This window comes from Phocoena sinus, chromosome 2 (genome assembly GCF_008692025.1).
Source record: "Phocoena sinus isolate mPhoSin1 chromosome 2, mPhoSin1.pri, whole genome shotgun sequence".
In the NCBI taxonomy this organism is placed as follows: domain Eukaryota; kingdom Metazoa; phylum Chordata; class Mammalia; order Artiodactyla; family Phocoenidae; genus Phocoena; species Phocoena sinus.
Window position 1 is genome coordinate 12,944,062 of NC_045764.1, and position 22,739 is coordinate 12,966,800.

General features: G+C 42.8%; 1 protein-coding gene across 2 annotated transcripts in view; it reads left to right on the forward strand.

Annotated features, from left to right (window-relative positions):
• Positions 1 to 22,739, forward strand: part of PIP4K2A (phosphatidylinositol-5-phosphate 4-kinase type 2 alpha) — a 176,665-nt gene that overhangs the window by 114,439 nt on the left and 39,487 nt on the right. For both annotated transcript variants that reach the window (XM_032623881.1, XM_032623882.1), the window contains exons 4-6: positions 3,317 to 3,469; positions 16,952 to 17,098; positions 21,250 to 21,288. In XM_032623881.1, coding sequence (XP_032479772.1) covers positions 3,317 to 3,469; positions 16,952 to 17,098; positions 21,250 to 21,288 — 339 coding nt within the window. The remainder of the gene's footprint in view (positions 1 to 3,316; positions 3,470 to 16,951; positions 17,099 to 21,249; positions 21,289 to 22,739) is intronic.

Below are 22,739 nucleotides of genomic sequence, written 5' to 3' on the forward strand. Positions count from 1 at the left end.
GTGGAGAGAATGTTCTAGGTCCCAGACCAGCACCCTGCCTTACTCGGTACTGCCCTTACCAACACACACTCACTTCTGTCTCATGTCAAAGGTTACAAAAGTCAGTGATTATGGTATTAATTAATGGCAAAAGTTTAGCCTTGTCTTTGTAAATTGCCCCTTTTTGTTACCTCAGAGGAAGCTTTTAGGCGGGAGCCTTAGGCATGTCACTTGGTTCCACTGTACCCCAGTTTTATTATCTTCAAGTGGAAAAATGCACCTGGCTCTTTCTATCACATAGGAATGTTGTGGAAATAAAACGCGTATGGATTTTTCCAGGCCTTAGAGTCATCCCAAGGATCACACATTTTGTGTAAAGTTGCATTCACTCTTCTGATTGTGTTTGTCTAAGGCTTTCATTACATCTGATTCGTATATTTTTATATTCACAGTGATTATAAAAGGTACATTCTGAATTTTGACACAGTGTGATTGTTCCTAATTTCACTGGTTATTGGAAAACAATGAGCCTTAAAAAAATTCTTCCACACATTGGAAGTAGATATTGTGGGTTGGGACTACTTATGTGATTATTGAAAAATTGAGTTAAGGCAGAATCAAGATGAGAATTTGTAAAGTTTTATATGCCAGGCCATTATGGGAGGGCCTATGGCCTTATACAAAATCTGTAATAAATAATTACCAATGTCTGAAACTGAAGGGAAAGGCAAAGAATTTGGGAGGAGATAGCATCTGTGCTAAGGAGTTTGTACATTTTTGACTCTGCCTTTCTAACCCTTTAGTTTGTAAATCCATACGTTGCTTTGAATGTAGAATTATTAAACAGTTCATTAATGAATTAATACAGTGAATGCAATGAACTATCATTCTTCACTGTAAAGTTTCACATTTTAATCAAACCAGAGTTGGACAGACTATAATGGGACAGGCATTCAGGCAGGTACGTTTGTAGTTATAACACACTTAATACACAAGACTCTCCACACTCTGCACCAGACAAATCCCCCCGTAGCCACGATTCAGTAGACTCTTGGTTCTCACGTGTGGTCTGCAGACCCGCTGCAGCTGTATCGGCGTCTTCTGCTGCTTCAGACGCCCCATCCCACACCTGCCAGGTCAGACGCTGCATTGTCACGTGATCCCCAGGTGACTCCGTTGCTCATTAGAGTTTGAGAATCACTGACTCTGCAGCTTTCAATTCTGTTCTTTCCCACTGGTCCGTAATAGAATGTTACGTTTTCATATCCAGTACGCCTAAGAAAACAGGCTATGAAACTGATGCTGCTGTAATTCTGTTCTTTGCTAAATATTTATCCTTTACTATTCCCCCCTCCCCCCCAAAAGTTATTTTACATGTGTTGTCAGTTTTACAGAGTTTACAACGTGGTCCGCCTGTCTTTCATTAAGTTGATTGTTCCTGCTTTGATTTTTATCCCTGAAAGTAATTTGTAATCTTACAATTCCTAGTGTTCTTGTTTTATTTGGAATAACCTTTTACAAATTAATGTTTGGGAGGAAAAAGACCATTAAGCCAAGAGCAATGATTGCTTTTTTTGGCCAGTGTTTAAAACCCCCAAAGAGGGCATTCACTTTGATTTTCTTCCCTTTTGTTCTTAGTAGGAAGTGGTATAAAGGAGGATTTTTATGTTTGAGGGAAAAAAATCAATATAAGAATCAGACTCTTGTTGTTATAGCCATTTTCATCCTGAAAATCCTTTTCCTCCTTCGCAGCCTATCTGATGAGTTCCAGCTGTCTTCATCATTTAACATGGCCAGTTCCTACTTTTTAAAATCATTGGGAGTTACACTGATTCCCCCCCCCCCCCCCCCCCCCCCCCCCCCGCTTCTCTCAAGTTTTCTAATGAGCTAAGGAAAGCAAATTCAGTTAATTGGCAGGAGCGGCTCTGCACTTGGCAGTTGTGCCCGGCCACATTCAGATCAGGATGTGCCGCTGTCTCAGGATGTAAAGACAGCAGCCGAGGTGCCAGGGCTGGTCCTGGAGATGAGAATGCGCTCACTTCCCTCAGCCCGGGGAGGCCCTCCACAAGTTGCTGCACCACTGCAGTGCCATTAAGACCTCATACGGCTCAGTCCTGGTGGATTTCATCTGGAAAAGAAGGAAAGGTTAAGGAGGCTTGAACATTCTAGACTGATGGGGAACTCTCACTGACAGTCATGATGCAGTGATACCACCTGCCTCTCTAAAGACATCTGTGTCCCCCAACTAGACAGACTTCGGTTCATTGGGGCTTTCAAATGCCCACTTTGGGAAAGGAAGGTGAAGTGGGACTGTCTTTCCCTGTGAATCCCTCATACGCCGTCCAGTGGGGCTGGGCAGGGAATGGAGGTCGGTTCTCAAGCGCACAGTTAGCAGAGGCGAAGACCAGGCTTCCTCAGATGCTGGGGGTTTGCTGATCCACTAGCCTGGTGACCGGTGTAAGATGGTTGGGGGAAAGCGGGACAGACTTCCTGGAGGCTCTAGGAAAACAGATTCAAACAGGGGAGTCACAGGTGAGAGCAGGGGGACAGCGGGAGTGACAGTGAGTATGGAATGGAATGCTAGATCCTGGAGTGAAGTGATTGCAGAAGAGCGCCCACTCAGAGCCCTGCCCCATCCTCTCCCGGAGATGAATCATCCTCAAAAATGGCTGAAGTGGGGTGGAGGATGGGCCAGGTCAGAAACTTCTGGAGCTGGGTTAGAGCACACCTGCCCAGGCCAGGCCCTCCCAGGGCAGCCGTGGGCCACAGAGTTTAGTAATTAAGTTGTTTACTACTTGAGTAGTTGACTAGTTTGAGAACTTGGGTTCTGAGCCAGCCACACTGCAGATGGCATTCTGGCTCTTCCCCTTACTAGCTGTGTGACTTTCTCCAAACGATTATACCTCTCTGATCCCCATCTCCTCATCTGTACAACAACGGTGATATCACTAGTAACCATTTCATGGGAATGTTATCAGAGTTGGGAGAAGTCCTCTGTGTATAACGCTTGGCAGAATACCTGTCATACAAGGAAACACTCAGGGAAAGTAAGATGTCCTTTCATGGCTGGAACCTAATTTTATTGAGAGGGAAATCTCAGCTCTTGTCCAGCTCAAAAGAACAAGGTGAACAAAGTAACTTTGATTATAATTCTAGACATTAGAATTGCTGTTTTCATTTCTGCCATTTGAGGTACAATGAATAGAAAATGTTGTCCTCCTACTTATCAACTTCTTCCAAACACAGATGTTTTTGAAAACTTGTGGTGACAATAAATGACCTGGAAATTAGTCTTTAACCGGTTCTCTTCCCTCCTCCCCTGTCATCCCACGGGAAGAATTCCCTGACCAGGAGTGCACCCCTTCCCAACGACTCCCAAGCCCGCAGCGGAGCCCGGTTCCACACGTCCTACGACAAGAGGTACATCATCAAGACCATCACGAGTGAAGATGTGGCTGAAATGCACAACATCCTAAAGAAATACCACCAGGTAATGTTTATCTTTATGTGAAACTCTGAGAAGGTTGACATTTGTGACAAATTATCATCAAGGCCAAAGATTTAAATATATAGTTAGGACATGACTAGAACACATTTGACAGAAAAATTCCCTCTAGCTGTGTTTTTAAAAATTACTGTGGCCAGATTACCGACAGTTAACATTTAGGAATGAATAGATCGGTAGTTAATAGACGTAACACGTTTAATCTAAATACCCTTCTGTACAATAGCTGTGATGATTACCACTCTGATTTTAAAATCACTCTGCTTAAGGTTTGGCAACATTTCGGAAGTGATTTTGCACGTGCTGGAAGTGAGGTGCTGACCTCTGAGTATTTATCCATTTATACCTACAGATCCTCTCCTGCTTGCACTGGTCTCTTCCTGTCCTGGCCCCAGAAAGGCCCACCACCACCACCACTCACAATCTCCTGCCCAGAGAAGTTTCTGATTTTAGAAAGTGTTTGTCTACTCACCACCTCCTTTTCACATCATTATCCCCTCATCATCACCTGGGCATAAAGTGAAACTACCCTTGGGAACAGCCATCTCTTTCTGTTTCTTTCCCACCCCCCAATCCCCCCTCCCCGACTCCCTTCCTCAGTACGTTCCAGCACAAGGGCCTGGTAGAGCACACGATCCCAGCCCCCAGCTAGAGCTGTATGAGGTCGTATTGTGAAGTAGTAACAGCATGAAGTCCCACGTCAGACAGTCCTGGGTGCAGATCTCAGCCCTGTCACTTACTAATAGCCACGTGACTTCCAGACTTTAAAGCCTCAGCTTCTTGATTTATATGGTGGAGATGGAAACATCAGCTGACTCCGGAGCCCTGACGATTGTAGGGCAGGTAGTCAGCACAGTGTCTGCCACACGCCAGGCTCTCCACACGTGGTGGTGGTCATAGCAGTCATCAAGTCCTACACCAGTGGCCAGTAACAACTGTGTCACCTTGAGAAAGTGTAGTCTTACGGCATGAATATGACCATTGATGGCAATATCGCAGCAGCCACCTTGAGAACTGGTGTTTAAACCACACACTGAAACACACACACACACAAACATACACACACGCTGTTGCTGTTAACCAGAGGCTTCTCAAGTGTTTAAACCATCACATCAAGTACCAGCCTCTCAAAGTGACTCCTTCAAAGGTACTGCTTGGTTGGATTTGTAGGCTCTGAGGTGCCTGTAAAAGTCAGCTTCCTTCCTTTACTGTCATGCTTTCTGCTGTAACATCAGGAATTATTTCTTTTTTTTTTTTAAAATAAATTTATTTATTTATTTACTTATTTTTTGGCTGTGTTGGGTCTTCGTTACTGCATGCAGGCTTTCTCTAGTTGCGGCAAGCGGGGGCTACTCTTCGTTGCGGTGCGCAGGCTTCTCATTGCGGTGGCTCCTCTTGTTGCGGAGCACGGGCTCTAGGCACGCGGGCTTCAGTAGTTGTGGCACGCGGGCTCAGTAGTTGTGGCTCGCAGGCTCTAGAGCACAGGCTCAGTAGTTGTGGTGCACGGGCTTAGTTGCTCCGTTGACATGTGAGATCTTCCCGGCCCAGGGCTCGAACCCGTGTCCCCGGAGTTGGCAGGCGGATTCTTAACCACTGCGCCACCAGGGAGGCCCCAGGAATTATTTCTTGGCCGTTGCTTATTCTTCTCAGATAGGAACAACTGCATTTTTTTAAAAATTTTATTTATTTTTTTAACATCTTTATTGGAGTATAATTGCTCTACAACGGTGTGTTACTTTCTGCTCTGTAACAAAGTGAATCAGCTCTACATATACATGTATCCCCATATCTCCTCCCTCTTGTGTCTCCCACCCTCCCTATCCCACCCCTCTAGGTGGGCACAAAGCACCGAGCTTGATCAACTGCATTTTGCTTGCAGTGAGGTCTGTGAACATCTTGAAGCTACCTTCTGTTTCTGGAAACTTGGGACTGCCCCTCATTTGTTTTTCTCAAAAACACTGGTCAGCCTCTAAATCCATTAAACATCTAATCAGTCTTTTATAACGTCTGTTCCTTTTGAAATCTGTCCTACAGCGCTTATGCTGTTGCCGATTGTGAAGGAAATTTTGAAGCACTGGGTTAGTACCTATGAGGGTAAAAACGCTCAGGCGTTGGCTTCTGAATAAATGGAATTCTAGGACGCAGCTTTAGCCATTCACTCCTCTCTCTGGAACTTAATGTCGCGCTGATGCATTCTTTTTCTGCTTTCTTTAAATTGTCTCAGAACTCTTAAAGCAATGGGATACTTCAGTGACTGATGAAAACATATTATTCTGATAAGTGACTGTGATACTATTCTAATACAGTGTGACATGCAATTCAAATATCAACTTGATGACATCTTTGAGTTCAGAATTTTTTGACTATACAGAAATTACAGTTTGAAACGTCTCCTCTGGGGTAGTTACTGTAACAAACATGCAGATTTGACATATCATCATTATTACATAAAATACATTGGGGAGCAAAATAAGTCTATTAACATGCTCCAGGGGCTGTCACAGTACTAAATACTTCATTTCACTGCTACAGAATGATTATTTTCTTGGTATATTCTTTATCCAGAAAAAGCTCATTTCTCATTTCTTCAGCATCTGTGTTTTGCTTCTTATAAAAAGTATTTTAAATATAAAGGGTCTTAGTGTTAACCTTAAAACAGAGTGTTGTAGGTCAATTATTCTTGAAAAACAAGCAAAGCCATAGAAAAAGGGATCAGATTTGTGGTTACCAGAGGTGGGGGTATTGGATGAAGGTAGTCAAAAGGTAAAAGCTTCTAGTTATAAGATAAGTACTTGGAATGCAGTGTACAACATGATAAATATTAACGCTGCTGTGTGTTATATATGCAGGCTGTTAAGAGAGGAAATCCTAACAGTTCTCGTCACAAGGAAAATATGTTTTTCCTATTTCTTTGCTATTGTGTCTCTGTGAGATGCTGGATGTTCACGAAACTTACTGTGATCATCATCTCATGACGTATGTGGGAAATCAAATCATATGTGGTACACCTTAAACTGTACAGTGCTGTATGTCAATCATATTCAATAAAACTGGAAGAAAACAATTTTTAAATAAACAGAGGTAAAGGGTCTTAGTGATTGAGAGTCACCATTGTTAATTTGATTTATTTAAAGGACACTACATTGAAGGTCAGGAGAACTAAGTCATAGTTTGTCACAAACTGGTTACGTAAGCGATCTCTGAACCTCAGTTTCCCCATCTGCATTTCATTCATCCTTTCCTTCGTTTGTGCGTGTATTTACCCTTTCTCTTATTGAAGTATAATTGACTTACCATATTGTGCTGGTTTCAGGTGTGCTGCACAGTGCTGCGATATTTTTATAGATTATGCACCACACAAAGCTATTATAATACTATTGACTGTTTTCCCTGTGCCGTGTATTTGCTCTTGACCTAATTCCAGAGAGGATGTAAGGTGGCCTAGACTACTTTTAGGATTTATGTCTAGTCAAAATTTTTCTGTCTCCTGCTTCGGTGGGGACTGTCAGTTCATTTATTTCTTCTTGGTTTTTGTTGCTTTTACCTTCGAATGTGCCTTTGCTTCTGAAAACCCCCACCCCATCTGGACAAGTCAGTAGGCGTGTTCAGATCCCAGATCAGTAGATGGACAGGCTCTCAGAGAGGGCGGCTCCTGCAGAATAAATGGATGGGCTTTCTGACAGCTTTGGTTACTCTGTGGCGCTTGACGTCTCTTTTTTCTTTTCTTTCACTGTTTTATTGTTTTAGTAAGATATATCCGGAGGTGCAGCTGTATTCTGGAAGGTTAAAATTACCCCGAGGCCAGCCTCTGGAGAAGTAGAACATTGCTAGATATTTAAATAAATTCCTCTTAGGGTTAATTTTCTGATGAACCAACCTCACCAGCAGTGCTGTGTGACAGGTGGTTTTCAGGGCACACACTCTGCAGCCGGCTGCTTTGCTCCCGACCTGCTGTGTGACCTTGGCCAAGTTTCCTATCCTCTCTGCACCTGCTTCTCTGTCTATACAGTTTGTATAATAGTACCTCCTTCATCCAGTGTTGTACTAATCAGGTGAATTGATATTTATTATATAACTGCTCAGAATAGTGCCTGGTATATGATAAGTGCTATGTAAATGATCGAATAAGATCATGAAATACCTTTCTTGCACATACTTAGTTGCCGTAGTCCCAGTGTCGAAATCATTTGCTCTTTGAATCCACTAGGGGGCCTGGTTTCTGGTAGAGTGTGGCACAGATGCAGAAAAATCTGAAGATTCAAACCATGAGGAGTTAGATTTTATTCTTTCCAAGCTCCAGCATCTTGCCTAAGTCCTTATTTGCTGCCCAAATCCTACCCTAATTTCCACTGTTCGCTAAGAAAGCATAGCATCATCTTTCAGACGAATGGAAAATTTATATTAAGCAGAGCAAACTTTTATGCCTCTTTTCCTTTTTCTCTTCTTTTATGGTTGGGAAAATAACTTAGTGCTTTGGTGTAAATATCCTTTTCTTCAAATTTCTGTTAGGTTAGGACAAACTCAGGTCTTACAAATTACGATTATCCAAAGAAGAGGGGATATATGTATATGTATAGCTGATTCACTTTGCTGTACAGCAGAAACTAACACAACATTGTAAAGCAACTATACTCCAATAAAATTTAAAAATATAATAAATAAATGACAATTATCACCTGATTAGCTGAGCAATGCTGAAGAGCATTCAAAAAGGAAAAAATGGTCAAGAACCTTCTTGAATGTCTTATTTCTTCTAAACTGACTGATTTTTCTTTTTTGACCTGAATTCATTGGGAGTTTTGGTATTGTGTGGCTTCAGCTTTAATTAAGAGTCAATGTCAATAAAACTTTAGAAATTTTAGCGGAGGGAACAAGTTCCAATGCAGATGATCAAGAAATGCCTTATGAAAATAGTGTTAGGAATATCTTTTATGTTTTTGAAATGTAGTGTTTAAATTTATTTGTTTTTTATTTCAAAGTGACTGAGTTGACAAAATTGATAAAGTAACCTAAAAATCCTTTCTTATCCTTTGTCATTTGGGAGACAGTAACTTGAACCAAATCTAGAAGTTACACCTAAAAATCTGAAATCCTTGTTGAAAAAGCTAGCTAGTACCTCAAGTTTCAGTAAAGGATTGGGGGGTGAATGCTTGACTTTTTTGGAACCTCCTTGGAGTACATCTTTTTATCCTCCCATGAAGGACAGTCACATTGGCCACGAACAGAGAGAAACTGAGAAAATAGGTCCCTTAAAAGCCAAAAATTAAAATTTAAAAATTGAGGGCGTGGTGCCCAAAGAGAAGAAGTTACACACTCCTTCAGCGCTTCCCAAACTGCCGATTATAGACGGAACCCCCGCGCATCTTGTAAAAAATTTACATTCCAACTCAGTAGATCGTGGGTGGACCCGAGATGCTGTGTTCTTCACGTGCTCCCGGGTGATGCTGACGAAGCCCCTGTAAGTGGCAGCACAGGACCAGCTTTCCAGAGCAGGAGAAACGTTCCGAGTCTGCTCTTTGGCTTTTCTGTTCTCTTTGGAGGAGAGGCCAGTCGAAATGTGAAAAGCACATTAAAGTGTTAAGCCCTATGAGCACCTGGAACTATGAGATTCAAGGCAACTCCCAGCAGAGCCTCTGTGCCTTCAGAAGCTGCACATACTTCTCTTGCTTCTCTCTTAGTAAAGTCTTGAAGGCGCTGCCACCTCCAGGGTCCCTGTGGCCTGGGGAGCACCCCTTCCAGTTCCACTCTGCAGACACTTTGCAGGTGGGGGCGTCACCGTCTGTTCCCAGCGTCCCAGCCGTAGTTCCCCAGGTTTCCAGCTGCGCAGCCCACTCAGCAGCACGTGTTTCCTGCAGCACGTTATCTCCAGTTTCTGGAATTCCCGTTGTTCTTTTTTCTTCATACATCGCCTGTCTCCCCGCCTCTCCCCAGCATCTACGGATTTGACATTTTCATTCCAGCCTCCACGGCACTTCACTTTCCTTTCCCGTTTTCTGTCTCCAAACATCTCTGCTCCGTTTGGGATAAATTTCTCAGCTGTGTCACCCCCTCCTAATTCTCTATTCAGCTGTTCTAATCTGTTGCCTCCCCGTCCAATGATTTTTTTTTTCAAAGATCATATTTTTCCTTCTAGAAGTTCCATTTAAAAAAATCCACCAGTGCACTCCTGATCGTTTTTTATTATATATGCTCATTTCTGAACTTGCACCCTTTTATTTCTTCAAATGCTCTATGCATAACTCTTCAAGTTCTATTTCCGGTAGTCCTAAGCTCTGCCATTCCTGGAGGTCCTGAATCTGTTGCCTCTTGTGTCTGCTGCTCAGGAGTGACTGGCCCGAGCAGAAGGCCCACAGCATGTGGAGTCAGGATACTGATTAGGGATGGAAGCCAGTGAGGGAGGAGGAAAGGAGGAAGACTGGACAGAGGGGGAGGGGCAGGCTGCCAGCCAACCTGGTGGGGCCCTTTGGGGTCCTCCACCCAGATGCTGCCATGTTGGTCCAAAGGGCCAGGAAGGCAGGCCCAGAAGGAGCTGCCAACCAAAGGCTGCTGACTGCACTCCAGAGCTGGGCAGCCAGGCCTCCCAAAGCACATAACACTGGGATGCTTGGGGCAGTCCATCTGCATTTCAGTTGTAACCATTGAGTAAACTCCATCTATACTTATGGTAAGGTGAGTTTTTTTGGCCACACTGCACGGCTTGTGGGACCTTAGTTCCCCAGCCGGGGGTTGAATCTGGGCCCTTGGCAGTGAAAGCTCAGAGTCCTAACCACTGGACCACCAGGGAAGTCCCTGATAAGGTGTTTTTTACGAAGTCATTTCATCTTTAATGATGATGTTATGTATGGGTCTCTAGAACAGCATAACAAACAGAGTTGGGGCACCAATGTTTGCATTCAGGTATATTCTGCAGTATCTCAGTACTAAGAATGTTTGTAAATACTGCAGAGGAATGTTTATTCCTTTTAAGCCTGCTTTTTATTAAGTTTAAGAAAAGTAGTAAAATTTTATACTTACATTAGCTTAAATGGAGTCATCCTTACATTCTTTTATGACTTAAAACTATTTGAAACCAAAAGATATCATATTAACTGACATGGACCATTATCCCAAAATTCAAGGAATTTTGAAGGATAATTCAAAATATTCAAGGAATGTTTGGATTATTTATTTATTTGGTCCTTTTAAAGCAAACCAATCCTTAATTTCAGGCTGGCTTCTTTCTTTTCTTTGTCTTTTCTTTCTTCCTTCCTTCCTTCCTTTTTTTCCTCTTTCCTTTTTCTCTCCTTCCCTCCTTCCTTCTTTCCCTTTTTCTTTCTTCCCCCCCCCCCCCCCCCCCCCGCCCTACCGTTATGGAAAGAATGTTGTTGGAGCAATCTGTAAACATAGGCAGAGGCACAATAAGGATTACAGACAATTTAACCTTTCAAAAACATTAACTGAAGCAAGACTTTACATTGAAGTATTAATTTGATGCTATATTAAATTGTCACTTCAAGCCTCTAAAAAAAATGAGTGAAACATGATAATAACAGCAATTTCCAAGAGCTGGAGCCCAGGTTCACACTGTCATGCGGAGATATAAATATTTATCCGTTCCAGTACATCACTTAGAATCCTCTCTGCTGAAACCTTCAGTCAGCTGTGAATCTTTTAATGGCATTTCATTTTGCATGAGAAGAAGCAACAAATCGGGGATTCACAATACTTGTTATTCTTGTTGAGCACCCAAGAGCAAAGGAAACCGAGATCTTGTGGCTGTTGCATTTTATGTTTTTAAAATTCCTGTTTCACCACGTCCATTTGTCATTACATTACAGTTCTGACAAGCTGTTATATAGGAAAAAGCTCTAAGGGAGACTAATGAAGAGATAAAATTTGCCTTTACTGGTGACACCATGGAGTTTTCGTACAAGAAGATATTTTTTTAAAAGACGACAGAAGAAAGTAAAAACTGTTATCGGTTACAGATGAACATTGCCAGCAAATACAAGTGTCTGAGAAGCACTCTTGGAAAAAACAGAAGCCACCGCAGGATAAATGACAACGCAAGGTGACACGAGGCATCCAGCTATGAAAATGCAAAAGTGAAAAATACTTAATAAAAAACAATATTTTAAAAATGCAAATATAGGTAATGCCGTGAGTTTAACACTGAGAATATGGACGCTGATGCCAAGAATACTTGTGATGGTTTTAGCTCCATATAGTAAGTGTAAGAATTGATGACCATCAAGGTCACTTTTTAAAAATTTGGGACTAACTGTTCCATGCCTTATTCAGATGGAAGCTCAGTGTCATCACTGAATCGCAAGCATCTGAAAGCTGCCAGTTCATGTGCCAGACAAGACTTTCCCTGTTTGATGTGAGAGAAGGTGACCTAGAGAGCCTGGAGGGGTGGAAATAACAGGCCAGCTTTGGGCCACAGATGGGAAGGCCTCTGGGAAAGGAGCGGATCTAAGGAGCCACTGAGAGGAAGGCTCTGCAGGCTTGTGCGTCCACAGCTGGCGCCCTCAGAACAGTCATCCCTCTGGCAGATGTGTGCTCTTAATTCCTGAGCCACACGTGGATGACCAGCTTTGCCAAGTGTTTGGTCCACTTGTGACCTCTTATCTCCCTTGGGACCTCAGAGTGGCACAGGGCAGAAGTCCACAGACTCATCTGACCTCTAGGAAAGAGTCTACTGGGTGGCACTAGGGCACTGCACCTGTTGAGTCTGTAAATTGAGATTTTAACATGGCAGACAAGGAACATCTGCGTTATGTCCTTCGCCTGTTAGGCAGGATTGCCTTGTAGCCACATCAGAACAGTGGTTGAAAGTGAAAGAAATACCTACACTTATTTTTATTTTATTTATTTTATTTCATTTATTTTATTTATTTATTTTTTGGCCACACTGAGCTGCTTGGGGGATCTTGGTTCCCCGACCAGGGATTGAACCTGCGCCCTGGCAGTGGGAGCACCGAGTCCCGACCACTGGACCGCCAGGGAATTCCCCTACACCGTTTTTAAAGAGTGACCCTCGGGATTAAGTCGCTATTTCTCCATTCTTGTAATTACAAGAATTCGAAATTAAGCATTTAAAAAGGATGAAGCAAAGATTCATCCTTAGATTGTCTTGCAATCAAATCAACAGTGTTAAAAAGAAATTAATAGATGCTGAGGCTGTTTTTAACTATTAAAAAAAGGTTGCTCGTGCCAAAAAACTGATCATGATACTGTAGTGCTACCAACACACCCTTTTAAAATAAATTTTGAAGCATTTATTTACAGGTTGTTTTGTTAATTTGTCAGTGGTTAAGCTTTTGAAGGGGAAGTGCTTAGAGTTCTGATCCTAAAAGCAATATGAGTGAGAAATATAATTTTTTAGTGTTTCTTTTACATTTACAAAAATATAGCCTCACTTTATAAATAAATACACACACATGCAACATTATTCATTTTTGGTAAGTCTGTTCTGTGGAGATTCCCTGAAATTGGGAGTTCCCATCCTGCATTTAAACAGAATCCATTTCTCAGGGAGCATTTGAGGAGCACATCAGGTGCAAGCTTGCCTCCGTCGCTCTTTCCTTCCCTACTTCCTTTCCCACCCCTCACCCCAGGGTCCTGGTTTCATCCGGCTCCCACTTGAATCACCGCCATCCTTGCAGTGCTGTTTCCCTGATCTTCACACCCTTCACAAAACCCCTATGCTCTAACTGCTAATCTTATGCCTCATCTCCAAATGCAGAGACACAGAGAGGTTGAATAATTCCCCAAGGTCACACAGCTAGTGAATGTGGAGCTGGATCAGGAAGGCTCGAGCAGCATGATGTGGCCATGAGTTTACAGTCTCCCTAGATGTGGGATAACGTCCAGTAGTTTGTGGGGTGGGGGAACCCTCATAGATGTGCCCACTGATGTAGGGGGTGTGTGCACAGCATTTCCTGGGTCAGCTGGTGAAGAATCTGAGGGGAATCGTATCTGGGCCTGTTTGTGTCAACTCCCACACGCAGTGACTCCGTGTGCAGTGGTGCCCCAGCCCAGGTGCTCACAGACCCAGTGAGACCTTCCTCCACTGACGTGAAGCAGCGTCTTCCCGGTGCGCCCACCCAGAAATTCAATTCACGGGGAGACATTTCTCTTCTGCAAAGTTTTGACGCATAAATGCTTTCTAAACCTTTGTTACCAACTGCGGCTTGTCAATACTGAACTCTAACGTGAGAGGCTTTCTGTGGTTGTGGTTTTGTACATATTTATAAACTCAGGAGTTTTTTAAGTTTATTAACTCTGTTTTTCAAGGTGTTCATCAGAGAGCCTCATAGGTGAGCCTTGCCTTTGAGAACAAGTGCACATAGAAACTTGCTGGATGAAGTGGATCAAATTTGATCTGTTTTTTTTAACATGGAGTAACTTACGTAATCTTAAAGGTAGAGGAGTTGTAGAATGTAATCTGTGTGTGTGTTTTCCCCTGGGGGAAAAAAACAGCTTGTCGGTGATTTCCTGTAGTCATGTTTCTTTAACATATTCATCAGTATGGATAGTGGTCAGTATCTGCTCTGTTCCGGGTGCTCTGTGACTGTACCAAGATTTTGATCTAAGAGATATCTTCTACCAGCAGGACTTTTAAAAGATAGGCCATGATGAGAATAACTGAGCAGAATGGCACAAAGACAGGGGACTTGAACAGCCAAACTGAAACCTGTGTGCCTCCATGTGTTTAAAAGGCCCATCCAACCATCTCTCTTCAGAGCTACCAGAAAACCACTCTTTTTTGTTTCTTTACATCAGATGTGAGAAATCTTCATTTCAGCCAAGAGCTCTTTACCACCTATTTTGTATTAGCGAAAATCAAGTTAATTTACTGTTTTTTGAAAGGCAAGAAATAGAAAATGTTCCTCTGATCAGACTTTGCATTAAGAGCAGGTTGTGGGTGAAACTCAGAAAAAAATCCATCAAACTAAAATATATAGCTCAATTATGGTCAGTAAGATTTTTTTTTTAAGGGCAGGAGCATCTTTAAAGTCTTCCAAAACTCTGGGTGGCGAAAATCAGACTCCTGTACTGATGCTGTTCATCTTTTCTTTAATGATAAAAACTAAAGGCTTTTAAAAAAAACATCTTAAGATGGTTTAATATTATCAGAGTTGATTATTACAGTGTTTACCACTAAAAAGTTTGAAAGGGCATTCTGATTACTTTCTTATTTTTATAAAATGTCCACTGTACCACAGAAAAATTCGAGCAGAATAGTTTTTTTTTTTTTAAAGGAAGAAAGCAGTTACCCTAAATTTCACCATTACCATAGTGACCATTCTTCCAGACACATCTCTGTAAATAGGCACAACAGGTACAATTTTTACAATTTTGGAATCATGTTACTCATGCTGTTCAGTTATCCTAGAGAGTTCACACACACGTCATGGGAATAAAAGAGCTTGTTTGAAATCTTCTTTCCCCCTCATTTTAAAGAAAGGAAAACCTAACTTTCCTTTGGAAAGTGCAGTGGGACCCAGTTTGTAAGGATGGTCTTTTGAGGAGAAGTGTCTCCATCTTGTGGCCTTTTAGAGTATCGTCATTCCAGACTGATAAACGCATGTTGTGTTTTTGCAACTCTCCTTGGAAATGGTGTCAGTTCTGGGACTTGTTCAGTGGATTTGATGAATCCAACATGGGGCCAGAGTGTGTCCATCTGTCTGTAGAGCGGGGGCAAGCCCTTTTTCACACCACTGCTCTGGTGGGCAGTTTATTTCTTCACTGACATGAATTTTTTATTCAATGTCACTTGTAAATATACAAAGTATTCATTTTAATGTATCCAAAAAAAGTTTTTCATAAATTATTTTTTTTTATTTTATTGAAGTATAGTTAATTTATAATGTATTAATTTCTGCTGTACAGCAAAGTGACCAGTTATACATATATATATTCTTTTCCACTATGTTTGTCACAGAATATTGAATATAGTTCCCTGTGCTATACAGTATGCTGTTGTTTATCCATCCTATGTATAATAGTTTGCCTCTGCTAAAATCAAATTCCCATTCCTATCCTCCCAGCCCCTTGGCAACCACAAGTCTGTTCTCTATAGTTGAGTCTGTTTTTGTTTCATAGCTATGTTGATCTGTATTGTATTTTAGATTCCATATATAAGTGATATATGGCATTTGTCTTTCTCGTTTACTTCGCTTAGTATGATAATCTCTAGGTCCATCCATGTTGCTGCAAATGGCATTACTTCATTCTTTTTGATGGCTGAGTAATATTCCATTGTATATATATACCACATCTTCTTTATCCATTCCTCTGTGGATAGACATTTAGTTTGTTTACGTGTCTTGGCTATTGTAACTAGTGCTGCTATGAACAGAGGGGTGCATGTATCTTTTCAAATTATCATTTTTTCTCAGTATATGCCCATGAGTGGGATTGCTGGATCATATGGCAACTCTGTTTTTAGTTTTTTTGAGGAACCGCCATACTATTTTCCATAGTGGCTGCACCAATTTACATTCCCACCAACAGTGTAGGAGGGTTCCCTTTTCTCCACACCCTCTCCAGCATTTGTTACTTGTAGACTTGTGAATGCTGGCCATTCTGACTGGTGTGAGGCGGTACCTCATTGTAGTTTTAATTTGCATTTCTCTAATAATCAGCGATGCTGAGCATCTTTTCGTGTGCCTGTTGGCCATTTGTATTTCTTCTTTGGAGAAGTGTTTTTCGAAAAAACAATTTTCGATTGGGTTGTTGTTTGTATATTTTGGAAATTAAGCCCTTGTCGGTTGCTTTGTTTGCAAATACATTTTCCCATTCTGTAGGTTGTCTTTTCATTTTGTTTATGGTTTCGTTTGCTGTGCAAAAGCTTGTGTTTGATTAGGTCCCATTTGTTTATTTTTGCTTTTATTCCTTTTGCCTTGGGAGACCAGTGGGCAATTTAAACATTAGAGTCTCAATAAGAAACAGGAAAACCAGGACTGGAGCCCAACTCTCCCAGCTTCTAACACTGAGCTTTCTCCACAATTTCCTTTTTAACCTCGACTTCAACACTGTTAAAGGAGTTGATCTTAGTGGCCAAGTCACGCTGCCTCAACCTCATGAAATCATCATAAAGGCTTCTAGGGAGGAAGATGGCAGCCCCAGGTAGAGTGTGATTTCACTTTAAAGGAATTACAGAAAGGACCAATCACTTGTCCTCTCACCCTACGCCATTACATCCAAGTTTTGACTTTACAAATTAGTTTGGAATGTTAGGGAGAAAATATCTCTCGAGATAGAGTTGAATTTTATCTGTGTCTGCATGATGGACGCAGACCTGTACTGCTGAAGGCAGTACAAACATGGTCATTTTCTGTAAACAGGACATTAATAGTTGTGATAATAAACCATTATCACTTTGTATAAACACCAGAGCAGAAGAGTTACATTTTACAGCTGAACGAACACCTTTTGACTGGATCATTTCCCCCCCTTTTTTCTTTCTCTCCTATGCAGTATATAGTGGAATGTCATGGGATCACCCTTCTTCCCCAATTCCTGGGCATGTACCGGCTTAATGTTGATGGAGTTGAAATATATGTGATTGTTACAAGAAATGTGTTCAGCCACCGTTTATCTGTATATAGGAAATATGACTTAAAGGTAAGACTGCTTTTTATTAACTTTTATTCATTAAGTTTGGTCATCCACGTTGTATGTAGTTGACCATGCTGAGCACTTAGGAGGCGCCCAGAGCACAAAGCTGCCAGGAGCGCTCCTTTGTGTTAAGCGAGGACCCCTTGTACCTACGAGCGATACCATGTCTGTTTTATTCAACAAGTATGTATTGAACACCAGCTATGGGCCAGGCACTGCTTTAGGTGCTGGGAATAGCTTGATGAACAAAACAGACCAAACCTGCTCTCAACGAGCTGACATTCTGGTGGGTAAAGACGGATGGTAATAAGTAAAAGGGGTAAGTAAATCATGGAGTATACTAGGAAGTGATCAGTGCCATGGACAGAAGTAAAGACAGGAAGCATGGGAAAGGGATGCGGTTTGGAATAGGGTTTCGCTTCACTGCAGACCTGAAGGAGGTGAGGGATAGGCTGAGGGGCAGGCCTGGAGACAGGCTGTTTCAGAGACCCCAAGTGAGAGGTGGACCACTGGAAATTCTGATTGTGGAGTGAGGGGATCTGACTTCTGGGATCACCGACATAGGCAACGTCCAGGTCAGGAGCTGGCAGACTGTGACCCGCCTCCGTGGCACAGCCAACATGGCCATTTTTGTAAATAGTTTTATCGGACTCCCACAATGCCTGTGGTTCGTGTATCGTATGTGGTTGCATTGTAACAGCCGAGTTGAGTAGTTACCATAGAGACCGTTTGGGACCACAAAGCCTGAAACACTACCCCTCTGACCCTTTTCAGAAAAAGTTTTCCAACCTTTGGTCTTTATCAGTGGATCTCGAATATTTTTTTTAATCTCAGACTCCTTCACACCCTTAAAAGAGGACCCCAGAAAGCTTCTGCTTATGTAGGTTATGTCTACTAATACTTACAATATTAGAAATGAGACATTGAAAAAAAGTATTTAAAATAGTAAAACCATTACATGTTAGCATATCTTTATGAAAAATACCTTCCAAATCAAAAAGTTTAGTGGAACAGGTAGCATTGTTTTTTATATCTCTGCAAATCTCTCTAATGTCAGGTTTTGTGAGACAGTTAGAACATCCTGTCTGGTTTGGCTCTCCACTTGTTGCCAAGTTATTTGATTGAAGTGTATGAAGAAAATCAGACCTTACACAAATATGTAGTTGGAAAAGGAGAGGAGGAGTTTTTAATAACTTTTTCAGAAATTTGTGGATGTTTTCCTTTGATATCACACCTTAACCTGACAAGTGGTAATTTCTCAAAGCTGAGTCACAGTGTGGAATCTGAAATCACATCGGTGAACTTATTAAAATCCGTCAGTCTGTTTGCACGCGTTGGTCTGGCTACGTCATGCTTTGGTCATTTGGAATGATGGATTGACTGAGTTAGGTGAACTGCTTCCTCGAGGCTATTCGTATGTTTTATGACAAACCACGAATACCATTTGGTGCCACTGCTGGGTTTGTGCTAAGCTGCCAGCAGTTTTACCCACCATTGTATTTGCAGTATCTGTGCAAATATCAAGGTGGTGAAATAGGCAAATAGTGTCTCAGTGTTATTGTAAAGATAGTTTTGCCTTTGCTGACCCCTGGGTGCTGAACTGTGCTTTGAGAAATGCTAGTCTAAGGGAGGGGGAATGTTCTAGGCTTATCTCCTACCCTCTGGAGTTCAGATGAACAATATAAGCTTCCCAAATACAGCTTTGCTCTGTCCTGCCTCCAAGTTGTAGCTATTTTATAGGTGGAAATCCCAGCCTACAGGGCTCTTTGGAACCATCTCTCTCGTGAGGCCCTTGGCAGTGTTACTTAGCTCACTCTGCTGAGTATTATAGGTCTTTTCATTGGCCTGACTCTCCCATGTAAGGAGCCAGATGACCTCTGAAGCCACATGTCCTGGTTTTTTACTACTTGTTAGCTGTGTGCAAGATGCTGAAGCTCTAGGAGCCACAGTTTCTTCATCTGTAGGACAGAGGTGATCTTACCTCCGCTGCTGTGAGGATTAATGAGATATGTATGTGTCACGTCCAGTATAAGGCACGGCGTGTGGGGAGGAGTGGATGGATTTTCATTGTCTCCTCCACTCTACTGCTAAGTCCCTTAAAGGCAGTTGTTTTGGTTCTACTTACGTTTTTATCCCCCGGAAATGCTTAAGGTAGCGCCTCTATCTTAAGCATATCCTGCTTGAGCATATCCTGTTCAAGCATATCCTGATGTAAATTGTTCTTATAGACTGGATGTTATAGTTTTAACCTTGGATGTCGTGATTTCATCTCCCTTTTTAGCTTGTAGAGTAAACTTTTCTTGCCAGTACTTGCCGTTGTGAGGGAACCTGGGCATCTGGCATCATTTCATGGCTCAGACTCTCAGCCTTGACTGACTTAACTTTTCTAATTTTGTTTTAATTTTTAAATTCTGAATGAATTTAAATTTGGATGAGTTTTTCCAGGCCAATGCTCTGCATTTTTACATAGAGACGAAGCTTCAGTGAGAATTAGGAGCAGAGTAAATTATATCTTAGAGGGGAAAACACACACAGAGACTAAAAAACTTGGTTAAAGATACAGAGACTCAGGTATTACAAGTATTTAATACTTGAGGATTTAGGCCCCCCCCCTTTAAATTTGGGAACATTCTTTGATAGCAGTCAGTGTACAGAGGAAGAGACTATGGCCCGAATTCAAGAATCTGTAAAGGAAGAAACAAACCAGTGCAGGTGACGGGCTGCTGGGCTCAGCCAGGCAGAGAGGGCTCTCCTTCAGGACCAGTTTACACGGTTCATCTTCACGTGCTGGGTCAGCTTTGTGCTCCTCCGACACATCCCCCAGAAGCTTCGAGCATCTTCCCTGGGTTGGCAGCAGGGTCTTTCGGATCCACCAGACCTGGGAATGCTGAGCATGAGGCAGATGGAGAAGTGGCCCCAGGGAGCCCCTGGCCTGAGCTTGGCCCCCTTCCCCAGTACAAGGAGTCTCCCCATCTGTGAACACATTACACACATCCTGACTAATGCCTGAGCTGCTTGAAGGCAAGATGGTCATAGAGCAAAAATGTTAAGAGTGGCCAACCTAGAAGCTACTTTAAATTTTCCCAAGTCACATACACATTCTCTTAATGATTGGCTAATGCAAGTATTCCAGGCCAATAAATATCTATTTAAAACATAGGTAAATGGATCGCTCCACTGACCTAGTCATAGTCTGGGCATCCAGTGCTGGCAGGGGAGGGAGAGCAGTCAGTCGGGCCGTGATCCTCCTCCAGCCGTTCACTCAGCAAACACTAGGCGTTGCTGGGTGAGACACTGCGATGGTCACCACGGAGCACAAAGGATAAATGCTCACTGTTGTTGTATTAACAAAGTTAGGAATTCACTGGCCATTTATTTCCTAATCTTTCTTTTGCATTAAGATCTTCCACAAACAAAGGACAGTTTCTGTTCTTGAACTCTACCCCAAAGCACCCCTGTCGGCATCAGGAGGACTCTGTCATTTCAGACAACACAGAACCGAGGGCTTCATTTGGAAAACCAGTGCAGTAGAGTAGAAATTGCTGCGACCAAGAACTGTGTTTTCTTCTACTTTATACCTCTGTGCTCAGCCTAGGTTCTGACACAGAAGCGGTGCAAGGAGACGTGTGTTTGAAGGGACCTCCAAAGTGAAAGGGGCCGGGAAGTACCCACTGGGTCTTAGTCATGGTAAGTGAGGAAGCACATGCATCAGTAACCCTAAGCCAGGGGAGACGGGCATTCGGGGGCCAGGGCACGCCCCCACCTAGAGGACGCAGCGTGGGAAAGAGGCCTCTATGCCCCAGTGGTCACTGCGGCCAGCTGACGGCCCACTTCACTTTGAAGACCCTCAAACCAACCACTTCTGACGATTGATGTTTGACTCCACGTTTAGTAAGTCATTGTTCACGTGATTGTTGGGTTTTCTGATTTCCAGCAGGAGGACAGGAACCAGGGAGAAGACAGCACAGGTGACACGGCAGGGAAGGGGTTGGAGACAGGTGGACAGAAATCCCTACAGAGGGTGCAGCACACTCGGGGAGGGGCCGGAGCAAAGTCGGTGCTCATTTATTTCCGTGCTCTGCCCTGGAGTGCTTGCATTTTTCACGTGAAGCTGATACCTCGCGTGTGCATGGTTTCATTATCTCTTTCTCTTTCAGGGCTCTACAGTGGCTAGGGAAGCAAGTGACAAAGAAAAGGTAAGTGCCCGGCCTCTCTCTCACCTCACTCCCGCGGACATGCGGTTCTAGCCATTTCCCCTCTGCTACAGTGAGAAGCTCTTCATGGGCCCGAGGGACGTTCTCCTCCAGTTCTCTCCCTCAGGTTGGCTGCCCTGTTGGACAGTGAAGTAGTTATTAGTTTGAGGTGTGTGTGAAACATTTCCTATCAACGTGATTTTGAGAAAACAGCCGCCTCTGCTGTCAGCATGCTCCAAACTGGCAGGTACAGCCCAGCACCCGAGACCTAGCCCCACTTTATGACTAACAGGGCAGGTGTGACCTTGAGTCAGTTTCTCTGCCTCCTGGAGTCCCAGTTTTCTCACCTGTAAAACGACAGTGTTGAGCTTCAAATTCACCAATAAAATATTGCTTATGAGCTTCAAACTCCTTTCCAACTATAAAATGTTAAGATCTCATTAGAGTATTTTTTGTGTGTAAAGACTTAGAGATGGACGAGGAGACTCTTTACTTTCTTCTGAGTCACTGGACATTAGGTAATACTTGAACCACATTTTGTTGACTATGCAGGATTATAAACAGATTCAACTGGAATCAGTTTAAGAATTTGGGAGGCAGCTTTCCGTGTGCAAACCTCAACTGCCCACAATGGGGGTTTGCTTACACGAAAGGCGCCCCTGTGCTCTCAGCTTACTCCTCATGGTGTTGAGGTGCCTTTTCTTGACCAAACCATTTGAAAGCTGGGCTCAAGGTTTTTGTTTCTAAATTAAGTTATTTAGGATGATATCACTCAGTTTGGGTTTGAATTTTATAGATTTGGAAATCTCCTTTTACTTATTCATCCAGAAGTTTGTGAATGTCTTTATGGTTACTGTCCTAGCTTCAGGGGCTAAAATAATGAACCACAAACACATGGCCTGCAAAGCGATACAGACATTAAATAGGAAAGGGCAGTATCATGTGATAAGAGTGCTTTGATAGGAAACACGTAGCAAGGGCACCTAAATCTGGCTTGGTGGTCTTCCTGGAAGAGGTGATTGGAAACCTGAAGGATGAGCAGCAGTTGGCTAGAGAAAGAGGGAGCACTCAGTGCTTTCACTGGAGGCTGGGATGAGGCCACACAGGTAAGCAGGGCCGTCTAGAGTGGCTGTGGAAATAACCCAGAATAGATGGTGGCCCGACCTGGGGTGGTGGAAGAGGATAGAGAGATTTAGGAAGAAGAATCCACAGAACTCAGAGATTGAATATGGGAGGTGAACAGTGCCAGGGAGTGTGTGTGGAGGGAGGGTGACTCCAAACTTTCTGGTTTGGACAGTGGGGTAGGTGCTGATTCCACTCATGGAAAAAGGAAGCAGGCAGAGTAGTTAGAATTGTCAGCACAGCCTCAGAACGGAGATGTCCAGTAGGCACGAGAGGGCTTCAGCAGGAAAAGGGGGCTTGGGAAACCCGCCAGGAAGGATGATCAAAGACAG